Source organism: Athene noctua, chromosome 29, assembly GCF_965140245.1.
Source record: "Athene noctua chromosome 29, bAthNoc1.hap1.1, whole genome shotgun sequence".
Taxonomy (NCBI): Eukaryota; Metazoa; Chordata; class Aves; order Strigiformes; family Strigidae; genus Athene; species Athene noctua.
This window is the reverse complement of record NC_134065.1, coordinates 339,730-363,794: the sequence shown is the minus strand read 5'-3', so window position 1 is coordinate 363,794 and position 24,065 is coordinate 339,730. Positions and strand designations below refer to the sequence as shown.

Sequence of the window (24,065 nt, the reverse complement as noted above, 5' to 3'; positions counted from 1 at the left end):
GCGCCATCCACTGACACCGTGTTTCTGGAGCCCTGTCCCCTGTGTGTCCGCTTGGAGCTCCGCACAGCAGCAGGGCTCTTCTCAACCCCGGGCTCTGCCCAGGGACACGAGAAGTCACAGCGCTGCCAACTCACAGCAAAGGCTCCAGGCTCTCGTCCCTGAAGCAAAACCCTTCCAATCTGCACTTAGGCATTTCATACAAAATCCACCAGCAATCCAAACAGCGGAGCACGCCATAAAAACAACCCCGGCTGCTCTCGGTACGTGTGCAGCTGGGCACGTGTTACCAAGAGCAGAAACCCAGGGTCTGGAGCATCGCTTCACCGTGGGTGTATCCCCGAAACACACGATCACACAGATCCTGGCACCACTGCCCGGGGTTCCTCCTGCACCAAAAAGAATCCTGACACTTCTCTACATTTCCTTCCTCTTTACACCCAGCAGCAGCCAGGGCATTAATTCTGGTTTCTCACCCGTTACACTCTTCCCTTGATTAAAGTGTTTTACAGTAACAGCCACCCCAGGCCAGACTCTAACCCAGATCTCCGGGAACCTCGGCAGATGGGGTCTGGAGGGGAACGCCCGGTACCGCCGGGAGTCTGACAGCGGCGTTCCCTCGAGACAGCTCACCTCCAGCTTTCCAAAACCCCCGAAAACACCCACCGTCCCGGTTAGACCGGGAAGGAGCGAGGAAACGAATCCTTTGCTCAACCTCACTCTTGCCCAAAGTGCAATTTCCACGCGGCCTTGGCGCCCAGAAGCCCCCATTTCACTCTCATTTTTTTAACTCTCCTTTGCCCTTTTGATCCGCCTCTCGCCCACTTTCTCTCTCCCACCAACACGCGCAGACCCTCCGCAGATCCCCCCCCCGGCATGTTCCCGGCCGCCCGCCCCGGGTCCACACACAGAGCCCACGGGAATCCCCCGCCCGGAGGAACCGGCGTCCCGGGACCGAGCGGCCGCACCCGGCCCCGCTGGCCCCGCCGGACCCTCCGGCAGCGCCGAGCGCCGCAGCGCCGACACCGAGACGCGGCGAGCGGAGCGAGCGGCCGGCAGCGGCCTCGGGGCGACGGAGCCACGGCCGCGGCGGCGCTTCCCACCGGCCCCGCCCGGAAGGGCAGGGGAAGCTCGCGCTGGGGCCGATGGCCCCCGCGGAGCTGGAGGAGGTGCCGCTGGCCGGGGGCTCCAGCGGGGACCACAGGGCCCTGGCAGCAGCCCCCGGCCTTGGCTGCGCTTGGGGACCAGCAGCCCCCGGTTCTCGGCCTTTGCAGAGGAGACGACGCGGCCTCCGCGGGGGGGTGTCTGTGAGCCCTGGGCAGGGCTGGGGATGCCACCTGGAGCCAAAGGCTTGCTGCAGCCTCCTCTGCCGGCCTGGGGCACCTCGGGGCGGCCCTTCCCTCCAGGCACCTCCCTGCAGCCCAGAGGTTGTCCCCGACGCTCGCTCGGAGCTCAGGGGGACGAGTGGCACAATGTGCGTGCCGGGAGCAGGGGAGGGAAGAGGCACGAGGGCTCCACGCCAGGTCAGACAGCCCGGGCCAGGGGCTCTCCCTTTCCCAGGCAGGCTCTGCCCTTCCGCTCCCACGCGCGCACACGAAGACACCCCTTGAGATCCGGTACCTGTCCGGGCCTCAGCCCCTGCCCCACGGTTCCCCGTCTTACTGATTTTATTAACAACTGAAATTAAATTGTGTTTGATTCTAATATAAGTATAGAATTGAGATATTTTAGAAAAAATAATTTTACATTTATTGTATTTTGAATCTAGCAACCGACTGCTACTCTAAACTTCCCCGTACAGCCCTGTGCCAAGGCTGAAGGGATTGGTCATGATTGTTTAGTAGGAACAGTTAGAACCTAGGTAACAAAACACGAGGTGATTTGTAAACTGATTTATAATACATACATAGGACTAGAAGAATGCAAGGAGTTGTCAAGGTCCAGGATTAATGGGAACTGAGGGCAGTGACCGTAACAGCTTGCAGGTACCTGCCAAGAAAACCGTGTCCTTAAGCAAAAGGTGATTCCGGCCGGGGGAGATCGCGACCGCTGACCCACGGACCACCTACTCACATTACACCCCAGAGCCATTTCTAGACATTTCTAACCTCTACTGCGCAGAATCGGAAATAGGAAGAGAATATGTTCATGATTTCTTGGAAGCTGTGTGCTTATACATGAAGACCTAATGAATATGTAGGAGTAAGTTCTATAGAAGGTGTATGATTCTGGTGCCTGGCACGTGTTGTTGGTGAGAGCACTCCCCTACACGTCCGGCCGTCAATAAAGGAGTGTCTGCTTATCTGCGTCAAATTGGTGTAGGTAAGTGCTTTTATCCCGGATTTCGGTGACACCCAGAGCTGCCTCAGGCAGACACCAGCCCACCGGGCTCCCAGAGCTGTCGGGGGGGGCAGAGGTCCCAGGAAGGGCCAGGGGGCAGAAAGCCAGCCTGCCCCCAGCTCTGCTCTGCCTGGGAAAGCTGAGCCCAGCCCAGCCCAGCCCCACCTCTGCGGGGAGAGCAGCTGGGCGAGGGGCAGGGGGAGAGGGCTGCCTCCAAACCCAGCTCAGCTCCCCTCGGGGCTTGACGCCGCTGCTTCTGCCTGACAGGAGTGACTGAGGAGCTCCTGGTCCAGCTCTGCTGTGGGCTTGGGAAGAAGGACACAGACCTGCTGTATTCAGCCTAAGAATAACTGCTGTATTGAGACAAAGGGTGCAGCGGGTGGTTGGGGGCATCGGGAGCAGAAGGGGTGGTCGGGGGCATCCAGAGCTTTAGTTCAAAGGGCTGCTGTTTCTTTTTGACTTCGATCAGGAGCCGCCCCTGCTTCTTGATGTGTTCCCGGCAGAGGACATGGTCATCGTCATCATCGTCAGAAGCAGGAGGGTCTGGAGGAGAGAGCAGAGAGGAGCAGGTTGGGGAGGGTCTGCGGGGCCACCTCCGCTGTGCCTGTGTCCCTGGGGAGCTGTGGCCCGTTTTGGAGGGCTGGTGGCATCCCAGAGAGCCCCGTGCCAGGCCCTCGGGCACAGGCACTGTGACGGGCTCTCCCAGCCCAGCGTCCCAGGGTGACCTGCAGGGCCTGGGGATGCCACCGCTGGGGTCCCCCCCCAACACTGCTGGGGCTTCCCACCAAGGTCTGGAGCTGCGGGGCGGTGGCTTCACCTCCGCTTTGGGAAAAAGGGCCGTGAGCTGCAGAAGCTCCTTGTCTGCTCCAAGAGCCTCCAATCAGAGGAGGCCACAGGCAGAGCCAAGCACTGGTTCTTCACCCTCAGGGCAGGGGATTTTGAAGACGAGGGCCCCCTCCCTGCCCCACAGCATCTCCCCTTGTTTCTGCTGGGGCTTAGCGCTTACCACCCCAACAGTTGCCGTCGTTCTCCCACATCCCCACCTAAAACCACGCCCCGTGCTCAAAGCCTTGGAGACAGCCAAGGTCAGACCCAAGGTCTGGAGGCAGCTCCTGGGTCGGGGTCTGCTGGGACAGTGGGAGACAGGCGAGGACGCTCAGAACTGCCTGTGGGCAGGGGCTGGGACAGGCGCTGGGGGACGTGTCCCCGCTGTGCTCTCCTACCCTTGGTGTCCTCCAAGGAAATCTTCAGGCTCCGGGGAGCCTGTGCCATCGTCTGCTCCAGGAGATTTCGGACCTTGACAAAAGTCTGTGAAAGACACCCTGGGTTAACTGCTGAAGGGGAGGGGGTGTTCAAACCCAGGGGTGCTTCACCTCCATGTCCCCATGGGGGGACACCCCGCAGCGCCCAGTGCCCCTTGGGGCTGAGCTGCGCCACGGCTCTTCCCCGGGGCCACGTCCGTGCTCCCATCTAGGAGGACAGCTTGGGACGGGCCACCTGGGAGAGCCCTGTGCGGGTCCCCAAAGACCACCGCAGGGATGGAGCCCCAGCACGCACCGCATTGTCCTCGTTGAGGCTGTGGCTCTCGGGGGGCAGGCTGGCCGTGCGCTGCACCAGGTACTGCAGCTTCTGCCTACAGTGCTGGAGCTTCTCCTGCGTACTCCAGGCCTGGACAAAAGCGTCCTGCAATCGGAGAGAGAACAACTACGTTGGTGGGGAAGAAGAGTCTCTTGGGGTGACAGTGGCCGCTCCACACATCACTGTGCTGTGCCGCTGCACCCCCAGCACCGGCCGGAGCCGTGCTCACCCCCGCACCGCACGGGTACCTGGCCGGGCACCGTGATGCCACGCAGCAGGACGGCCAGGTTGTTGACAGCGTGGTCAAACTGGAGCAGCAGATCCTCCTCCTTCAGCATCTGGGCTCGCATCTGCTCCCGCCGAGCCTCCTCCCGCTGCAGCTCCCTCCTCAGCTCCTCCTCCAGCTTCCTGCAGCCAGACACATTCACATCCATACAACTGCATCAGGGTGCAGAGACACCCCACATCTGTTGCCAAAAGTGCTCGTCTCACCCCCCGCACCGCCTGCAGAGCAGAGATGTTGCCTGCAACCCAACCCCACGCTGCTGGTCCCACTCCCCACGCCAGGCAAGGAGCAAGGGTCCTCCTGGTGCCACCCGCAGCGGGAGCTTTGGGGGCTCTGCCAGGCCCAGCGCTGGGGGAGCACTCTGCTCAGGAAACCTCCCAGAGCAGGAGGGGTGGGGGCTGCAGCAGGACGGGGGAAGAGGGGCCCTGTTGGGACACCCAGGATGCCCACATCCCTCCTCCAAGGGTGGTGGCCCAGTTGGCACGGCTGTCCCGAGGCCAGCAGTACCTGAGGGTGTTGGGGGGCTGGCGACGCTTCAGCTCATCGTGCTTCAGCTCCAGCTGGTGCAGCGTCTCCTTCAGCGCCTGCTGCTTCTCCTTGCACTGCTGGAGATACCGCTCCAGGTCCGCCGAGGCCTTCTGCTGCTCCAGGAACCTGCCAGCCATGTCCTGGCCAGGGGAGAGCACGAGGACTCAGCCCGTGGCCCTCCTGGAGGGTACAGGAGCCGGGCCGTGGCCTCGGGGAGGTCTCTGCCCCAGGGACTGCTGCAGGTTCATGGCATGGAGAAAAGCAGCTCCATCCCTGCCTGCACAGGAGGGGTCTGGGGGGCTGCAGGGGCAGAGCAGAGCAGAGCACCCCACCGGGACACAAGGCCAGCAGAGAGGTCTCGGCTCAGCCCTGCGTTTTAACGGAGATGGGTTTTACTTACCCAGACGTGGGAGCACGGCACCGCAGCCTTGGCCTCCTCCACCTTTTTGGTGACCCAGGCCTTGTACTCCTCCTGGGACTTGGTGTCCTCCAGTTGGGTTCCTGGCGTGGGAGGGAAGCGTCAGGGAATGCTGCCTGCAGCTGTGCCCACGTCACACCCCCCTGCACCCCGCCAGGCACTCACCCGCAAGAGGGTCCTGCAGCTGCAGTTTCGACAAGTCCACGGCGAGCTTGTGCCTGGCTTGCTGCAAGGATGTTCAGCGTCAGCCCCCGAGCTGCTGGCACCCTGGGGGAGCTGGCCCTGCAGGCCCCCCACCCACGGGGGGCTCCGCACTGGTGCCTGTCACCTGCCCGCAGCCCTGCCTGTGCTGGCCCCCCCAGCTCACCTCTCTCAGATGCCTTTTTAAGAATTCCTTGAGCTGCAGCTTCTGCGCGGCCTCGGAGCGGCACCAGAACTCTCTGTCCGCCCGCATCTGGGTTTTTAACTTCTCCACGTCGCCCTGCAGCGTATCAGAGAAGGGAAAATTAGCTGCGGAAGCCGGAATGGACCTTTGGGAGCCAGCTGAGCTTCTGGGATGACCAGTGTCAAAAAGGACACCTGCCCTCCCCGTGCTGAGCACGCTGCCTTCACCGTGGCTGGCGCTTCGGGCAGGCTGTCCCCAGCCCCAGGGCACTCTGGCCCAAGAGCGAGACCCAGGAGGAGCTCTGGAGGCAGCCGGGTGCCGTGGGCAAGCCCAGCTCAGTCTCTGTTGCAGGAAGACTCCCCGGCCAGCCGGGGCGCGTGGTGCTGTCGGTGGGCTCTGGAGTGTGGGAAAGGGCCCCACGGTGCCCCGGGCCATCTCACCTTGGTTACAGCAGCCGCTCTGCGGGCATCTGCAGCCACGAGCTCTGCATCTTCCAGCTCCCTATGGTAGCGTTCAGCCGTCCCACACAGGAGGTCCAGGTGCATAGGCAGGTGGTCCAGCTCCTGGGACAGAGAGAGGCACAGCACGTCACCCCACTGAGCCCCAGGGGTCCCCCACACTGTGACAGGGGGTGGAGGGAGCAGGAGGACCTGGCTGATGCGGGGGGGCGTAACACCAGAGCAACCCCTTGGACACCTCGTTGCCTTGGCAGGGGGAGCGGGTGGGACGATGGCACACAGTGAGGAGGGGCTCACCTTCCGCAGGGCATCCCGCACCTCCACGTACAGGGCTGTCACCTTCTGTGCAGCCTGAACTTTCAAGAGCATCTTCTCGATGCTGTTCTCCAGCTGGCGAATGGCCTGGGGCAGAGACAGGAGGGGGGACACGGGGTGACGCCACGTGCCGAGCCTGGAACCCACCGGGGGGGTGCAGGGCTGGGATGAAGGCCCCTCACGGGTGCTGCCACCCCAGGAAGGGGCCCTGGGTACCTGCAGCTGCGCCTGCTGCTGCTTGTCCTCCTTCTCCACAGCCTGCAGGCGCTGCAGCCGCCTCTGCAGCTCGTCCCGGGCTCGTCTCCGCTGCCTCACCTGGTCCAGCAGCAAGTTACAGGTGTTCACCCGCGCATGGATTTCAGCCCGGAGCTTCTCCTGGGTCACCTGCATGGACATGGGAGCGTTGGCCAGGCCAGAGGCAGGGCTCTCTGGGCACCTTCTCACAGGAGAAGGGTCCTGTCTGGAAAACTGCCCCTGAGGTAGAGCTACAGATGCCAGGACATTGCTGCAGGACATCGTCGCTCCCTTGGCAGGACGGGCTCTTGGAGAGCTTTGCTCTGGGGGGCTGGTCGGGCTAAGGCAGAGCTGGGCAACTACTGAGGGCAGCGCTGGGTCAGGCTTAGGGACTCTGCACAGCGCAGACCCGGGGCTGGGCGCCAATAAAATCCATCGATTGGTGCCCCAGATGTGGCTGCTGGCAGAGAGCGGCGGCACTGCCCTGTCCCTGCAAGAGACCCCAGGGAAAGGCAGCTGCGTGGGGCCAGCACCCCTTGTCCCCACGGCCTTACAGCCAGGTCACAACCCGGGGACAGGTAGGGGAGGGCAGAGAGAGCTTCTCTCTCCAGGGATGCAGCTGGAGCCTGCAGGAACCCGGGCAGCCCTGGGGACACGCAGGCTGGGACGGCCAGGAGCTCTGCTGGGGCCAAGGATCTGCTCGGGGAGCTCCAGGGGGTCCCTTGAGCGGTGGAAGGGGACCCACGGCACCACACGGGAACACCCCGTGTCTCGCCGCACCAGCCCCGTGGGGCTGTCCCTGTGCCGGCCCCCGGCCCCTCCGCCACGCACGCTGTTCTTCCCAGCGCCCCGGAGCCCTGGCCCCCAGCGAGCAGCCCCTGCCCGCCGGAGCCTGCCATGGCCTCCTGCCTCTCCCCGGCATAGCCACACCCGAGGGCTCCTGCGCTTCGCAGACCTGGGAGGTGGTGAGCTTGGGCACCGGGGGCAGGAGAGGGGCAAAGAGAACATCCCCCCAGCCTGGGGACGGTCACATCCAGAGGAAGCCGCATGAGGGGCAAGGGGGGCGCTGTCTCTGCAGGGCCAGCACAGGCAGGGGCACAGTAGACGGGACCTGCCGGTACCTTCTGGGTGCCGCTCGGGGCACGGACGTCCTGCACCGCCTCACACAGGCGGGGCAGCCGCTCGCTCTTCTGCTGGAGCTCTTCCCCGCAGGACCACGTGAAAGCCTCCCTCTCTTGCTCTGCAGGACACGAAGGTGCTGTTGGGACCACGCAGGACGATGGGGGGACCGAGAGCCCCCCGCCCGCCCCGTCCCGTCCCCGCGCAGCCCAAGGGGCAGCACCTTGCAAGGCGATGACGGTGCGCAGATCCCGGGCGTGCTGGCTGAGCTTTGCCTTCCGGCCCGGCACGGAGCTGGTGCTCCTGCCTCGGCCCTTCAGCCCCGCCGCGCGTGTGGCATCCATCGCAGCTCCTCGCGCACTGGAGACAGCCCGGGCTGTGGCCACGGGTGGAGCCCAGCTCCCCGCGCCCGGGAACTGTTGCCGGGGCACGGAACAGGTGAGGTCATAATCGGTTACCGAGCAGGCGAAGGCAGGGCGGGCAGGGGAGATCCCCGCTCTCCTTCCCATCCCCGTGGCTACGGCAGCTGCCACCCGCCCAGCCGGGGGAGCCCCCCAAGCCCCGCCAGAAACAGGGCGAGGGGCATTTCAGGGAAAACAGCTGCACACCCGTACCCAAACACGGCTCCGGCGCTCTCCTGCGAGCTGCCAGCTTGTCTCAGATGCCCAGAGGCGTCTCCCTAGATACGCACCTTTGGAAATGTCAGTTCCTCACTCAGGAAACGCTGGTGCAGGGAGTTACGCTCCGGTTGGAGCGGGCAAGAGCAAACCAGCTTAGATTTAGTTTCTGTAACTCGAGATCTTCACCCTGTTGTGCTCCAGGTGCTGGCCACAGAAACCAAGGGAACAACTCCCCCCCTGGGTTGGTCTTCCCAGGAAGACCGTTTTGCCAAAGAGGAGGTGCGAGCTCATAGCCAGCAGAAGTCAGTGCTAACTGCAGAGCTGCGTGGGAAAGGGCCTGTCTGCCCCTTCCCCACCTGCCTTCTGACAGGGTGGGAGCTACACACACGTCTTCCAGGCACCCAAATTAACAGTTTTGGTCCGTAGCCCATTCAGTGATAGACATCAACCAGCTTTTCAGAACTATTAGACCTATACAGGCCACGAGATTATCATAAGAATACATTATTAAATCAGAAGGAAATTGCCTGGTTTCTACCATAATCAATCTGCGTTGACCATAAGATAATGTAAACCAGTCCCGCAGGGAAACAGACCGACAGATATCCAAGAGCCCTGCAGAACGGCCCTCAAGATCCAAAGCCCCACTTCCCAAAATTACAGGCCAGAGACAAGTCACAAATGACTCAGTGCTTCCCCTTCCCAAGGGGCACAAAGCACAGTTCCATACACACAACCACACAAGCTGCTCTTCCAGCAAAGCCTCGTGCTTCGCACCTGGGTCTCTTCCGCACGCTGGTTTACAGCAGATGATGTGTAACACCCCCCCTCCTAAAATCCACCAGCCCACTGTTGTTCCGGTAGTGCTGACCCTCACAGGGACCCAGCCTCAGTGACCCGGGTCAGGATGAGCCCCCACATGGGGAGCACCTGCGGGCACAGATGCAGACCCAGATGCCCTGCCGTGAGCCGCTGGCACTGAGGCTCCAGCCAGGCCGGTGGCACAAGGAACATCCTTTCCTCTTGCCAAAGCTTAACCGTGGTGTTACAAGAAAAAAACCCAGCGTGGTTTGGCGCAGGTGTAAGTACTCTGTGAAACACAAAACCAGTTTAATGCCATGTTACAGCGTCCAATTCCTTCTGCAGAGCTGAGATAATGCTCCTTCCACCCTCTTACGCCACGCTCTTGTGCTGAGAAAGCTTTTAGAGAGGCTCCATCTCGTCTGCATCTCCACAGCACCCAGCAAAACGCCACCCCCACCTCGTGCCAGGCCTTTGCAACCAACAGCAGAAGAGGGAATTCAGAACATCAGCTCCGACACGAACAACAAAAGGTCGATACTTTGCCTGCTTTGGCAGCCCAAGTGTCAGCAAAGAAAGCAGAGTTGTGGCTCATCTCATAACAGGAAAGAAACAGCAGCTCCCACGGTCCCTAACCAGTGCTGCCCCTCACCCCCCGGCACAGCACACCGACCGAGGCGAGGGTGGATGCTTCTGCACTGGAGAGCCACGGACAAACCACACTGAGCCCTGGGCAGCCACAGCAAATGGGGAGGTTTGAGTGGAGGCTGCGTGTGGGCAGGCTCACTGCCAGCCGCGTGCGGAACGACCAATCCTGTCCGGCATTCCTTGAACTCCGGAATCCTTCCGCCTGATCCAAATGAGGGCAAGAACCCAGCACCTGTCTCAAGCCCTTTGACAAGACTTTGTAAAGTGCAAGGAAGCGGAAGCGCATGGGAAAAAAGCTGCAGAACAAAACTCAGCCTTGATTTCCATCAAGTCAAGCAACAGGAGATGGATGCAAAATGAGATTAAGATCACCTGCAGAGATGGGAGCAAACATTTGTCAGACACACTCACCTCCACAGCCTCACTCTGCCATCCCATAAAGGCAGGACAACAAAGAATTATGACTACCTGTGACTGCACACCTGGCTCATCTGCTAGTGATTCCCACAACAGGCGACACGTGCCTGCAAAAGAGGTCACAGCTGGACCCTAAATCCTTTCAAACCCACTGTACTGCACAAGGCAGAACCTGCTATTCCATCTCCCACATGCAGAGGAGTTACACTGACACCCGCCAAATCCCCGCGGAAAACTGTCAGGCACATTTCAAATGCACGTAACTCGTGTATGAAGAAATGCCTGTGACATAACCCTGAAATGCACAGGTTTTCATCAAACTTGCTATCATAGCTTCCATGTGGAGATTCAGATCCTGAAACCCAAAGCACTTGCCTGTGCTGGTAGGAATTACTCCAAGACAACAGATCCCATCAGTGTAAAACAAAAGTGTCAGACTAATTTTACACAGTTCAGTATTCTCCAAGAGAAAAAAAAATGGCTAAAGGGACAACACAACTCACCTGAAAAAGAAAAATTCTCATGGCACAAACTCATAGCCGCTGAAGTGAGGGTGTGACTCGAACCAAGAGGCGCTGGGTTTAATCAGCTGAATCTGCCCACCTGGGAGCAAGAGTCTGACCACGATAAATTACTTCCATAAATGCAGATCACCCTGGTCTCTCACATCAAATCTTCAGCATTTATTTACGTTCTAGTAAAGAACTGCACCTGCGGATCATTTTACAATTCAAGTGTTTGCATAAACCTGTTGCACGTCAGCGCGCACACTCCCCAGGAGATTCACCACCAGGACAAAGTCATTCTCTCTCCCAGCTAATGACAGGGACAGCCACCAGGTCAGGCTCCCGCAGGAAATATTTACACAGCCGTATCCTGCCACCCCTCTGGAAACGACACCCCCCTGGGAGAGAGCTGAGAGGTCACACCCAAGCGGCGCTGAGGGCCCTTTCTCCGTGCCCTGTCTGCTGGCAGGAGCGTGGAACCAGAAGCGCAGACTGCGGCCAGGCAGATCAGCCCTGCGGAACAGGAACAGAGGGGCCAGGAATGAGAACGACAGCAGTTAACGCTTCAAAATCACGCCAGAAACCTGGGACGTGGCCCCTGAACTGCGGTTCTGTACCATCAGTGACAGCGAAAGGCTGAGCCACAGCCGTGCGCCCTCCTGTCTCGTCAGCTGGCAGCAGCGCATCTCCAGAAGGGCAGGGACACTTCCGCGCAGCCAAGAGTGGGTGCCAGTCCCACACCGACACCGGCACTCTGGGGATTTAACCCTTTGCAGAGGCAAGAGGGCAGCGGTCAGCTGCCACGGCAGAACAACTCTTTGGCATCTCCCCGAGGAAAAGGCAGCAGATCAAACACTGCAGCTCCCAGCTCCAGACCAGCGTCTGTGCTCAGACAGGAGCTGCCCTTGGATCCGAGGGGCGACTTCGCCCAGAGCCACGCGAGCCTGATCCACCCAGAGATACTTGTACTGCTGCAGTACCTCGTGCGTGCAGCACGCAGGCCTCTCGCTGCCCGAGCAGAGCAGGGAGAGAGGAGAGAGTCGTCTGAATGATGCCTCAGCCAAAGTCACAGACAGCAATGGATTGTCACTGCCTGCGTACAAACCCACGCCACACTGACTCAGCCGTGCTCAGCACCACAGCAACCAGCATAAAGTATCTGATTGCTGTGCTCGCTCTTTATTCATCAGCTGGACTACGATATGTGGTTTCTCTGGTTTGCAATACTCTGTGATCATAGTGTCACCACATTTTGTCAGTGCTCTGTGCATCTCGTTGAAACCGCAGGCTGTGGATCTTATTTTGAAGTGAGATTTCTTATTCTGTGCTTATTGCTCCCAGGGAGGCTGCCCAGGAGTGGTGGGGGGGGCTGGAGGGACGGATGGGCCCTGCTGTGAATCCTTGTAAATATGAACTGAACTTGTCCTAATGTACTCGAATGAAGCCAGACTGACTGCCTGATGTCTGACAAAAATAGCAACAAGCCAAGGCACTTGTAGCTGGCTTTTTTAGGCAGTCTTCATAGGGAGCTTTTGATATTGATTGATTTCTGGAAGGCAAGACAGCAGTGGGGAAAGAAAACTGCAGCTTCGGGCACCTGCTAACCAGGTCCCTACTGCAGTTTATGAACACAGAAAACGAGTTATCTGTAAGGAAAGTTTCAGTAGAAGTAAGGCTGAATTTGCGCCTCTCTATCTGCTGCAAAGAAGAGATTACCGGGCAGTGCCTACACCTCAAATGCACGCCTGTGTGTTAATGCGGCTGTCGAGGTCTTTTCAGGGGTACTTCTGAACCGCAGGTTGTGTGCCTGACTGGTGTGAGTCCTGGGATGAGCCAGCTCCTGCTGATAGTTTTAGCTCAGAGGATGTGACAGGCTGGAAACCACCTTTGTTGTGGACCCCCGATGTCGGAGGTGTGGATATGTTGCTGATGGCCCCCTGGCCTGGAGATGTGGGAAGTTTTGCCAACAGTCTGCTAAGGATTTTGTTTTCTGCTGGAACAGGTTTCCAGATGGCTTTAACAAATGATTGCCTTTCTGCTTGCTGTGGCTATCTGCAGAAGGGCCCTCCTGTTTGTCTGGATTTAACCAGTGTAAGGGCTTTGCAGGAGGACTGCCTGAAACAGCCTTCTCCCTACGGAGATCACTAGCATTTGTGTAGAAAAGCAGGGGTTCGGTCAGGAAAGCTCGGAGTGTCGTGTTGTGCTCAGACCAGGATCTCTGTCTCCTGGAGATGCTGTTCAACTGGACTCATACTCCAACTAAATCTTTCCGAGTCCTACAGAACAGAGTCCCATGGGCTCATGACGTTGTAGTCGGTGCTCAAGTGGCAATGTGTGATTTGCCATCGCTTCGCCAAGGCAAAGCCCATTTCAAGGTAACAGTCCCACAAAAAGCCCAGGACTGCAGTCTTCTCAGTCCTTTGTAGCCTCCACACTGCCAGGGTGTTGAGGCTGTTTCATCAGAAGTGAAGTTCATCCTAATCCTGGGGTTTCTTTCCTCGCCTGTCTGGACCAAGCAACCCCTGGTCATTCATAACTGGTCCTGCTCTGCCTTCAGCCTAGGTAACTTCTGCTTCCTCGTTCCCATCTTCTTCTGAAAGAAACATCACAGTTGTGATAAACATGAAAAGGCTGAAAGTTTACACCATTAGATCTCACATGCAATATGGTTTATAAAATGGTTTTATATAATAGCCTCTTCATTTCCCTCTTCTGTGTCGGTAGCTCTGAACATTTAATTTGGTCTACGGGAGTCTACTGAGCCGTGAAGCAGTGTTCAGAAGGAGGCCTTACTCGGGATTTCTTCAACCGCATTAAAATAAAAGCTGCTTGCTCCCAACAGCCAAGCCACTGCACACCCACGACGTCCCATTTCACCTCTGGACACTCATCACCGCCAGCTTCCAGCTCTCTGCCTGGCTCCGGGGAGGAAGAAAGGTCCCACATCAGCTAACTGCAGCTGCAGTGCCCGCACACTGGGAGAGAGCTGTAACGAGGAACTTTAATGGGCACTAAATACAACAGCAACCTGCACGTGTTCCAGCCAGTGCCTGCTCTGGGCTCTGTGAGGCAGGCGGTGCTCCAAGGGGCTCTTCACAGGAGCTGTCTGCAGGTTTATGCCAGGGGTACTGAAAGAAGGAGCAGAGCCATGTCTGTCACTGTTTTCCAGGACATTTCAAGACAAAGACCCAGACAAACCCCACCTCTAGCCAATACCTCAATCCCTCCCCAGTTCCAAGCCCCTGGCAGGCCTTATCCAGTCACTTTTGCTGTGAAGCAGCAAGCCCCACAAATGTGACACACAGGGTGTTGTGAAACTAGGCTGTGCCAGATCTCCAGCACGTGGCCCTGAATGGGATCCTGGGACAAGGACACGAATGAGAGAGATGCTTGCAGGGGCTTTTCTCATCCTGCAGACACCATGAGCCAGAAGCAGCCCTCAGATGGCTCCAGAGCCGCTTCAGACCTGGCTACTGATGCAGGTGCTGGGGCCAGCTGGAGCTGTTTGCACTGGGTTTAGAAAGGTGTGTTCATCATTTCCAGCACCCTTGGATGGCTGCAACATGCCACATCCAGCAATGTATTCGTACTCCCTTGCTCCACAAACAGGTCCAGAATCAGCTTTGCCATTTAAGCCTCTGCTTCCTCTTGTGCTCTTCCTCATCCCAGAGAGCTCACCGACAGCAGGGCGTTTGCCCAAGTTTAGCCCAGGACAGCCAGCACGGTGACACTGACACACAAAAACCCCTACGTGCAGTCATTTTTAAAGCTGGGCAGCCAGGAGCCAGGTCTGCAAAGAAACAATACTCAGAAGACGGCCAGGACTCCACCAGCCATGGCGTTCAGCCAGCTCTGGTCCTGCCTCCTCCATAACAGGATATAACCACGCTGTCAACGTTTACTGTCCCGACACACATAATATTTTGCTCCAGTAATACTGCAGAGAGCTCTTGCTTCTACAGGGGAGGTATCTGCAAGTCCTGCTTCCTGACCCTCACCTCAGCCAGCCTTGGCAGCACCTCGCCAAAGCTCACAGCTCCATTGCATGTGCCCTGCACTACGGGAAACTGCCACTAACTTTGCCTGCGTTGCCTTCTGCCACTAAGGGCAGGAGGCGCAGCTGGAGATGACCCCAAAGAAGCCCAGAATGGAGGCTCCTTCCCAGGAGGAGGCTGGGGCTTGTGGTGCTGGAGGCAGGCTCATTCTGGCCTGTAGATCTGCAGCTACAGCACACAGGCAGTGCTGTGGCAAGAAAGGAAGGAGCAAGGAGGGCCAGGGCAGGCTGGAAGAAGGCAGATGGGCTCTGCAAAAATCTAAGGGGAAAAATCATTGCTGAAGCCTGTGGTGGAACCAGGGCCCTTTAGATCTTCAGTCTAACAGCCTCCCAGCTGAGCTCCTTCAGCAATGCCCCAGCAGCCCTTGACCCTGCCTCACCCCTGCCAGGCTACAGGCTGACACCCATAAGGAGAAGTCCTTGGGGATGTGCCCAGGAAAAAGCTGAGCCCAGTGCCAGGCAGAGTGGCCCTGGGTTCTCCCTGCCTCCATGGCCAGATGGGCTCCAGGAGCGGGAATGCAAAATGTGTGTTGGGCCTTGATTACAAAAGTGACGGTGGCGAAGGAAAGTGGGCAGGCCAGGTGTGTGCAGCTGTCAAGGCTGAGGATGGAAGAAGTGTAGGGTTGTGGAAGACCTCTCTCATAGGGAAGGGAAGGCCCAGGAGAGGCCGAGCTTTTCCTAGTGCCATAGGCTTTTGCTTATTTTTGCTTGAGCAAGATCATGGGACATCATGTTTAGGGGGAAAGAAGGCTGGAAAACCTTCAAGGATCTGGATTGCACAGCCTCTCAGGGTAACCTCTTCCAGTAAGTGACCTCATGGTTATGACCTCATCAACCTTCAGGGTCCACATCTCCCACCTGAACGTTCATTCATCTTTTGTCCCTTGCCTCTCATTTCCCTACCATGCACCTTGATGAAGAGCATGGCTCAATGTTCTTAACTGTCTGACAGGTACTGAAATGCTCCTACGATGTTTCCCAAAGCCTTGTCATCTCCATACTGGACCGTGTTCCCACAGCCTTTCCTCGGGTGGGAAGTTCTCCAGCCCCCTGCACGCTCCCATACACACAATTCTATTGGTGTGCCTTCAATGAACTTGCTCCAGTTGATCAACGTCTTTCCTGTAGTGGGGCAGGAGGCCCCAGACTTGGTGCAGACCTGGGCATGTGGTCTAGTGAGCACTGAATAGAGGGGGAGAATTCCCTCCCCCTCATCTCCTGGCCATGCTCCTCTTCATACAGCCAGGACGCTCTTGGACTTCTTGCCTGCCAGGGCTAACTGCTGACTCACGTGTTACTGGTCACTGATCCCCGTCTTACTGGAGCAGTCCGGCATCTCTCGTCCAAGGGCCAGACACCCTTCAGAGCCCACACAGACTTTAGGAGGACGCTCCCCCCATGCTGCTGGCACTGCCAAGGGACAAGATTTTCCAGGGACAGAGACATCTGCATTGACTTTGACCAGCTTCATTCTCAGACGACACAGAAACACTTGGGGGAGAAAAAAATACCACCACAAGAACTGCTTGCCGTGTCTTTAAAGGACCCATCAGCAGCCTCTGGTGCGGGAGTTTCCTATAGAGAAGAAATGGAACACTATGGATTTTTTTACTTTTAAAGGAAGAAATGTGAATTATGTCTATATTTTTACCATTTAGTTAGCTAGTCAGTTATTTTCCGTGGACAGGAGATATGTTCTGCTTAGAGAAGAAGTAGTTTATAAATTCAGCACGTTTGCTTCTTGAGATGTTTTTCTATAACCTATTAAATATTCTATATTCAAAGAACCCTCTATTTTAGCAGCAGCATCCCTTAACAGCGGGGCGATAGGGGAAATGCAGTTTGGGTTGGGGTCGGGTTGGGGGGGGTGCGGGGCTACAGGGGCGGCTCCTGCGAGAACCTGCTGGAAGCTTCCCTGGCCCCAAGGCGGCCCCGCTGCCGGCCAAGGCTGAGCCCGTCAGCGCTGGTGGCAGCGCCGCTGTCAGAAGGTGTTTAAGAAGCCGGGGGAGGAAGCCCCAGAAAGAGCTGGAAAAGCTGCAGCGGGGAGAGGAGGGCAGAGTTTGCGTGTGCCCCCGTGGGAGGGGCATTCTGCGAGCGCGCGCATCGCTGGGAGCTCGCTGGGAGCTCGCGGGTGGGCGCAGGGGCGGGTGCACGCGGGGTGGGTGCGTGCAGGGGGTGGGAGGGTGCATTCCTCGTGCTGCAGCGCGTGTGTGTGTGTGTGCGCACACTCGGGGTGTGTGTGCACACTGCGCCTTGCGCTCTGTGTTCCAGCGTGTCTCTTGCAGTGCGGGTGTGCGCACGCTCCGGGTGGGCATCGCACCTTCTCTTTGTACCCCGCGTGTGTCTGCAGGCAGTGTGTGTGTGCGCACGTGCCCCAGAGATCTCTGCGTGTCACATTGATTTTTCCTGGCCTCTTTCTGGCCCCCACGTGCCGGTCTTCTCTGTGCCGGGGTGGCTCTGAGCACCCTCCTCTCTGGTAATCAGAGACCCCATCCAGGAAATTATCTATCTTATCTCTGGAACTTGGGAAAGCATCTCAGTGACTTCTGAGGGGAAAAAAAGAGGAGGGGAAAAAAATTTTAAAAGGGTTATTAGTCAAGAGTCCCCAGCTGGAGTTGCCACTTTTACTAGAAGAGGGAAGAGTTCTGGCAGCGGTTTGCCAGTGATGAAGTAACGGTGGGGCGGGAGGGCGGGACGGGCTCCACCGGGAAGTTGTGAGATGGCAGGGAAAGCACAATGAAGTGAACAACAAGGCAATAAACCATGGGGCCTTTGGTGCAGATGCGGAAGGAAGAGGAGCTCTGTGGCGGCCAGCTGGGCGGTGCTGGTGGCAGGGCCGGGCCGGAATGCACCCCATCCCTGCGCCCCCGCCCCGCCCCGTTTGCATCCTGTGAGCCGTGGCAACCGCGGAACATGCCGGGGCTCCCTGGGCAAAGGGGCCGTGGCAACCACTGAACGTGCCGTGGCAACCATGGAACATGCTGGGGCTCCCTGGGCAAAGGGGCCGTGGCAACCTCAGAACGTGCCGTGGCAACCACGAACGTGCCGTGGCAACCATGGAACGTGCCGGGGCTCCCTGGGCAATGGGGCCGTGGCAACCACGGAATGTGCTGGGGCTCCCTGGGTAGTGAGCCTGCGGCTGGGCAGTCACGCAGCGGATGAGCAATGGGCTGCATCAGCAGCTGTCTGCCTGTCCCGGCGTTTCTCGCCCCCAAACCCTGCCGGGCGCCTCCGGCCCCTTCCCCTTCCCGCCGTGCCAGGATCCGCCGCCCATGTTGGCGTTGGCGCCGCTGGACGTCCCGGCGCGGCGGCGCCACCACCCAGTTCTGCCCGGCCATGGCCCGTCCCCCACTTCCCCTGGGGCCGGCCAGGAGCCGCAGCATCGAGGCCGCCCCCTCCGTCCCTGCCTCCCCCGTGTCCATCTCCTTCTCCTCGGGCTCTCCCGCCCGCCTGGAGCCGCTCGGCAGCCTGAGCGCCGGCACCGAGTCCCCGGTGACTGGTCCGGGTCGGGAGCTGCCAAGCCCGGCCCCGGAATGGAGCGAGGGGGCCGCGGTGCCGGTGCCGGAGATCACCTCGGCGGCCCATCTCCGTTCCGGGAGCGGCGGGGAGCGACACGCGGCCACAGCAGCGCCCGGTCAGAGCGGGCCGGGCCGGTTGAGCGGGGGGGCGGTTGGGCGGCCGGGGCGGAGGGATGACGGTCCGGTCTGGCCCACAGGGACGGAGAAGGGGCGGCTGGAGGAGCTGTACCGGCAGGGGCCGCTACTGGGGAGCGGCGGCTACGGCTCCATGTACTCGGGCACCCGCCGCTCCGATGGCAGCCCGGTAAGTGGCGGGACGGCGGCGGGGCGGGGGGAGGAGGAGCAGGAGGAGGAGGCTCATCCCGCCGCTCCCCTTGTCTTGCAGGTGGCCATCAAACACGTGTCCCGGGAACGCGTCACAGCGTGGGGTGAGCTGGTGAGTGACCGGGGCTGCCGGGAGAAACCGGGGTGTCACGGCCTGGGGGATAAGGGGAGGCCCAAGAGGGTGGAAACCGGGACACCACGGTGGGAGCGGGCGGGGAGTCACTGGGGGACACGGAGCATCCCAGGGGAATGGGCTGTCCAGTACCGTGGCGGGGTGGGAGGGGGGCACAGGAGCACCCCCTTGGCAGGGGGGATCCCCAGGCACCGGTGGGGTCGGGTGGGGGCACTGGGGCACCCCAGGCGGGGGCTACCGGCCCCCTGCCCCGTCCCTCTGACGGCATCGCGTCCCCCCGCAGCCCAGCGGCACTCGAGTACCGATGGAGATCGTGCTGCTGAACGCCGTGGGCTCCTCCGGCTTCCGTGGCATCAGCCACCTGCTCGACTGGTTCGAGCTGCCGGACAGCTTCGTCCTGGTGATGGAGCGTCCCGAGCTCGTGCAGGATCTCTTCGATTTCACGCTCGAGAGGGGATCCTTGTCGGAGGAGGTGGCGCGGGGGCTGTTCCGGCAGGTGCTGGAGGCCGTGCGGCACTGCAACGCCTGCGGTGTCCTGCACCGGGACATCAAGACGGAAAATATCATCATCGACCTCGCCACCGGCGAGCTGAAGCTCATCGACTTCGGCTGTGGCACCTTCCTCCAGGACGCGGCCTACACCGAATTTGCCGGTGAGCCCACACCCGGGGGGCTGCTCCCGGCACTGCACGGCCCAGCCTGGCCGGGTACCGGTTCCCCCTTGGGAGGGGGCGTGGGGGAATTAATTACTCATCCGGCTGCCAAGTTGCTTTTTGGCGCGGGGTGGATGTTGTGAAATGAGAGCCGGCTCCCAGCCGCTGCCACCCACCCTGCCCGGGGCTGGGGAGGGGGGAGCCAGCCTGACAAAAACAAACACCGGTGGGGTTGCAGAGGGTGTGGGTGCGGGGGGGCCTGCAAAACCCGTATACTGGCCAGTTTGGTTTGCAGGCGTGGAAGGGCTTGGGCTGCTCCGCTCCCCTTGTTTGCCTTGGCTTTTTAGATTTTTTTTCTTTGGCAAGGGGTTTTTTTTGCACATAACAGCCGGGCACGTGCTGCCCTCTTCTCTCACCGGTGGCTTTCTTTACAACCCAAAGTTTGTAAGCAAGAGGCCCATGTTGGCGAGGGGGTGGCGGGTCACACCGTGCGTTGTCCCCTCCGCCACCGGTGCAGCCCCCGTGTCCCCAGGGACGCTCGGGTGAGGATCTGGGAGTGGGCACCGTCCACCTGACGAGCTCCGCCTGTCTCCTGCAGGAACACGAGAGTACAGCCCGCCGGAGTGGGTCCGCTTCCACTACTACCACGGCAGGTCAGCAACAGTCTGGTCCCTGGGCATCCTGCTCTACGACTTGGTCTGCGGGGACGTCCCCTTCAAGCAGGATGAGGACATCGTCAGGGGCCAGCTCTTCTTCCCCCAGCCGATCTCCCACGGTGGGTACCCGGCGTCATGGCGGGCAGCGGGTGTGGGAGACGGCTCCGGGCGCAGGAGCATCCCCGCTCTTAGGGCTGTGGAGGAGGGTGATGTCCCGGGGTCAGCTGGGGGAGGTGGCGCGTGAGGAGGGTGATCTCCCGCGGTTACCAGGGGGAGGTGGCACGTGTCCTGCCATCCCGCTCTCCTCCAAAACAGCTCCTGGACTGGGAGGTTTGGGGGTAGCTCTGAGCACAGCCAGCATGGCCCGGGCACTGCGGACGGTGGGGGAAGGTGGACAGGAGCCTTCTCTGACCGGTGGTATCTGGTTTCTCTCCCCAGAGTGCGAGCATCTTATCAGGTGGTGCTTGTCCTTGCAACCTTCAGACAGACCATCCCTGGAGGACATTTTCAACCACTCCTGGCTGCAAGGCATTCACCAGCCCTGGGAGATGGCAGACACCCCGCCTGCACGCTTTGGCCTGGGACCCTGGCACATAACTGTCGGGGGAGGCAGCGCCTCCGCCGAAGGCCTGACACAGAGAGAACTGTTTGACCCTGACCAGCTTGTTGTGTACCCCCGAGCAGCTGGACAAGTCCCGGAGGAGCGCTCTGTCAGCCAGCCTGAGAATGGAAATGATAAGCTGAAGAAAAATACTGTGGTTATCAGATACCTGAGCAGTGTGGAATTTCCAGAAAAGTAGCAATAAAATAATAGTCTAATATCCGTGTAACCAATGAGAATGATGTGTGGATAAAAGGATAAAGTAGATAAGATATGAGAGGAGCCGTAAAGGAGGCTATTCTGCTGCAAAAACATTGTTGTGTCCATCTCTACCACAACACCTCTCCTTGGGTTCTCCTGACCCCGCGTGACAGGAGTAGGACATCAAAATTAAATATGAACCTGCGCTCTCTGCCTGGCTCCTACTTCCGTGGACAAGTCACAGATTCCCTGCCCAGCCTCACAGGGTTCAAGTCCCTCCCTGTCCTTCAGCAGCCGCTCTCATCCTGCCCTTTCCCACCGCCTGCGTTTGTTTCCCCTCCAGTTCTCCCACAAACACGCATCAAATGATCACTTGACGTGGGGAATTTTAATACGCTGCGGGTAATTCAGGTTACCGCTCCTGTCAGAGGAGGCGATTCAGAGCGCGCTTCGCTAGAGAATCCTGCCCTTGAGACAGAGACCGTCTGGAAACAAAAGAAAAGAATAAAAACAGAATTGCCAGAGAGATTGACTGCACCCACCTGCATTCTGCAACCCCAGCAGGCTCTGCTGGCGAGGACGCGCGACCAGGCTGGTCGGTGCCCCTGTGTATTTGAAGCACACCCAGAAACCAAAGGCGGCGTTCAGGCTGAGCAGGGATGCCAGTGGGAGTTCTAGAAGAAACAGAGAAGTTTTTACCGTCGCTTGAGCACGGGGAGTAACCAAAGTGTCTTGCTTGCAAAAACGGGCTTATGCCCATTCAAAACAGGTCTAGTTATTAGTGCTGTCGGTAAGTACCAATCTGGGCAACAGCCAAGATTTCTTCACCTTTTTATACCAGAACCCTTGGAGATTATTTTCCTTCCTGTATTGAGATAATCGGTACGGCTAAAATGGAATGTTTAAAGATGGACAGTTATTTTCCAAATCTGCTACAATGAAGTTGCACAGTATTTCTCAAAAACCATCTTCTGTCAGTTCATCTGTCACTCATCTCAGGATTTTTCTCCTCCTCCTGCTTCATCCTCTAACCATATTTGATACAGCTGGCTTAGAGTCTGCTCCTCCAAAACAAACTTGAATTCTTGTGAAATGCCATCCACGCCCGCAGTACAACAGAGCAGGGAAATCTGCCGTGTTCCCCAAAGCCTTCCTCTACACGGTCAACAGATTTAAGGCACCAACTAAGTTCTTCCTATCTAAGAGAGCTGTTAACACTCCTTACCTGTCACTACACTGGATGAAATGCCAAGTTTCAAGGGACACAGCAGAAAGCAAACCCAAGCTTTGGTTTCAATTTAAATAAACAAAAAACCCCATTTATTTTTTTCATAAAACAGCTAGTGTAAAGTCTACCTCTTCAGCAATCAAACTGACAAGTGAAAAAAAGAAAAGAACACTGAAAACCAATCTATATGCTGCAGCAACTCACCAAGGCACCAGAGCGGCCAGCACGCGATGTTGTAATACGAGCTGATGAGATTTCCAGTCCTGAAAAGAAAAAAGAGAAGTTAGCATTTTGCAACTACTCCGTCCCAGGAAATATTTCGGGAGACAGGAAGCAGGAGGCTTTGCTTGTTTGACTCAGGTGTGACAATTAACGCACATTTCAGGATATATCATGCCTGCGAGAGACACATTAAGGAGTGCCCAGGCCAAGAGCCCTTTCCGGGCTTCCATCTCCTTCCTCATCTTGACGGCCCTGACGGTGACGGAAGCTGCTGGACTCTGTTCTGGTGCCGTGATCTGTAACAACAGACACAGAGCAATGACAGAATTTGACAAGTTTTATACAGTAAGACCCTCAGTCAGCACAGGATTCAAGAACAAAAAGCAGTAATCCAAAACAGACTCTGTAAATGGGCTTTACCTTTAGCCAGAGTCGTGTTTAGCATCTTACAAAACCCCAAACCCAACAGGTTCCTTTTACCAGTAAAGGCAGGTAATATTTCTTTGACAAACTCCCCTGCCAGCACTGCCACCTCATTACTGAGGAACAGCGTCCACCTTCTCCAGTGAGGTGCAGGTAAGAGGACAGAGAGAGATTCCAACTCGGTTTTGAAAAATCACATCCTTCAGCAGCCAGAGGCAAAGCTCCTGCCTCCTCCAAGCAGAGGGAGCCAGAGGAAGGAAAGGCCTTGCACAGCTCTGCAGTTTTTCTACTGAAAATTCCCACTTGTTTCAACTGGGAACAGAGGATTTCCAGACTGTGCTGCCACGTCCTGGGGGTTTGGGACATCGGTTGCATCGGGGTGCAAGTGGCAGAATTGGAAAGTACTGGGCTAGAACACTAAAAAACCACGAACACCGAAACAACAAATCACACGTGCTTACAACTACGAGCACATTGAACTAAGTTCAGCGTTCATCGGTTCCTTTAGGCGATGAGAAAGGAAACAAAAATGAAGACTTCATTTTCCTTCTCCTGGTCCCTGCCTGGGCAGTACTTCATCACAGGTGTGCTGAGCTGGCGCTGCTCTCAGCTCCAGTCCTGCACTGGAGGCAAGCGCCCTCCTACCCTGCAAATAACTGGGTGCTGTGTGCGTCCTCCTTCCAGACGGTGACTCAGGCTGTCCGCAGAAGGATGAACTGCAGGGATGTGATGGGGCTGTTGTTTCCCCTTCGCTCAGGATACCCGGGAGGCACGACAGCACCTGACAGCACAGTGGGTCAGGGACAGTTGGGCATCCTGATCCCTGGGGATGTTCCAGATCAGTCTGCGAGAATGTAAACATCACACGTTAAAAAAAATCTTGGTGTGCAAACCCCCATGTCAGACAGTGTTTTGCAGGTACCACCCCTGAACAGATCGATAACTGTTCATTTTCCACGGACTGTCTCAAAAAGTAAAATATGACACTAAAGATTCTTGTGTCATTTATCAGAGATAAAGCAGAGAAAAACTACCAACGCACATGGTATTTCCCATGTACAAAATAAGTCTCCAAAATTATATATTCTCATTATTTATAAGGTTACATTAACAGCCCTGTGGTTTGCAGGCCATAAAACGCCAGGACTCGCACTAACACCCTTGACTGTTGCCAGGGAAGATCTGCTTGCGTTGACAAAAGCAGCAGCCTTCATCTGCTCCACTCACCGCACGGCTTGGCCTGAGTGTCCGAGGAAAAGGAGATTTCATGCCTTTTGGAAAAAGAGCAGGTGATCATCTGCTCTGACTCAGCAACTCTCTGCTTTCAAAAAGGCATTTTCAGTGGAATCGGAGCCAGGAGATGATTTGCTTGGTTACACAGCTTGTGAAAGTCTTCTGACTT

At 57.9% G+C, this 24,065-nt stretch overlaps 1 protein-coding gene across 1 annotated transcript; it reads right to left on the bottom strand.

Annotated features, from left to right (window-relative positions):
- Positions 1 to 3,322: 3,322 nt before the first annotated feature.
- LOC141971419 (coiled-coil domain-containing protein 183-like) lies at positions 3,323 to 8,002 on the bottom strand. Its single transcript, XM_074928764.1, has 11 exons — positions 7,661 to 8,002; positions 6,522 to 6,689; positions 6,288 to 6,392; positions 5,973 to 6,095; positions 5,515 to 5,628; positions 5,313 to 5,373; positions 5,130 to 5,230; positions 4,709 to 4,869; positions 4,164 to 4,353; positions 3,895 to 4,020; positions 3,323 to 3,645 (listed from the first exon to the last, which is right to left on the bottom strand). The coding sequence occupies exons 1-11, from the start codon at positions 8,000 to 8,002 to the stop codon at positions 3,424 to 3,426; spliced, it is 1,713 nt and encodes a 570-aa protein (XP_074784865.1). The 3' UTR covers positions 3,323 to 3,423.
- Positions 8,003 to 24,065: the final 16,063 nt, after the last annotated feature.

Bases quoted from the DNA above. Each gene is read 5' to 3' on its own strand.
- LOC141971419 (XM_074928764.1), bottom strand. From the start codon at position 8,002: ATGGATGCCACACGCGCGGCGGGGCTGAAGGGCCGAGGCAGGAGCACC. The intron at 6,096-6,287 runs GTGAGCCCCTCC...TCTCTGTCCCAG, and splicing joins TGCGGGATGCCCTGCGGAAG to GAGCTGGACCACCTGCCTAT. The intron at 4,021-4,163 runs GTACCCGTGCGG...CTCCGATTGCAG, and splicing joins GCATCACGGTGCCCGGCCAG to GACGCTTTTGTCCAGGCCTG.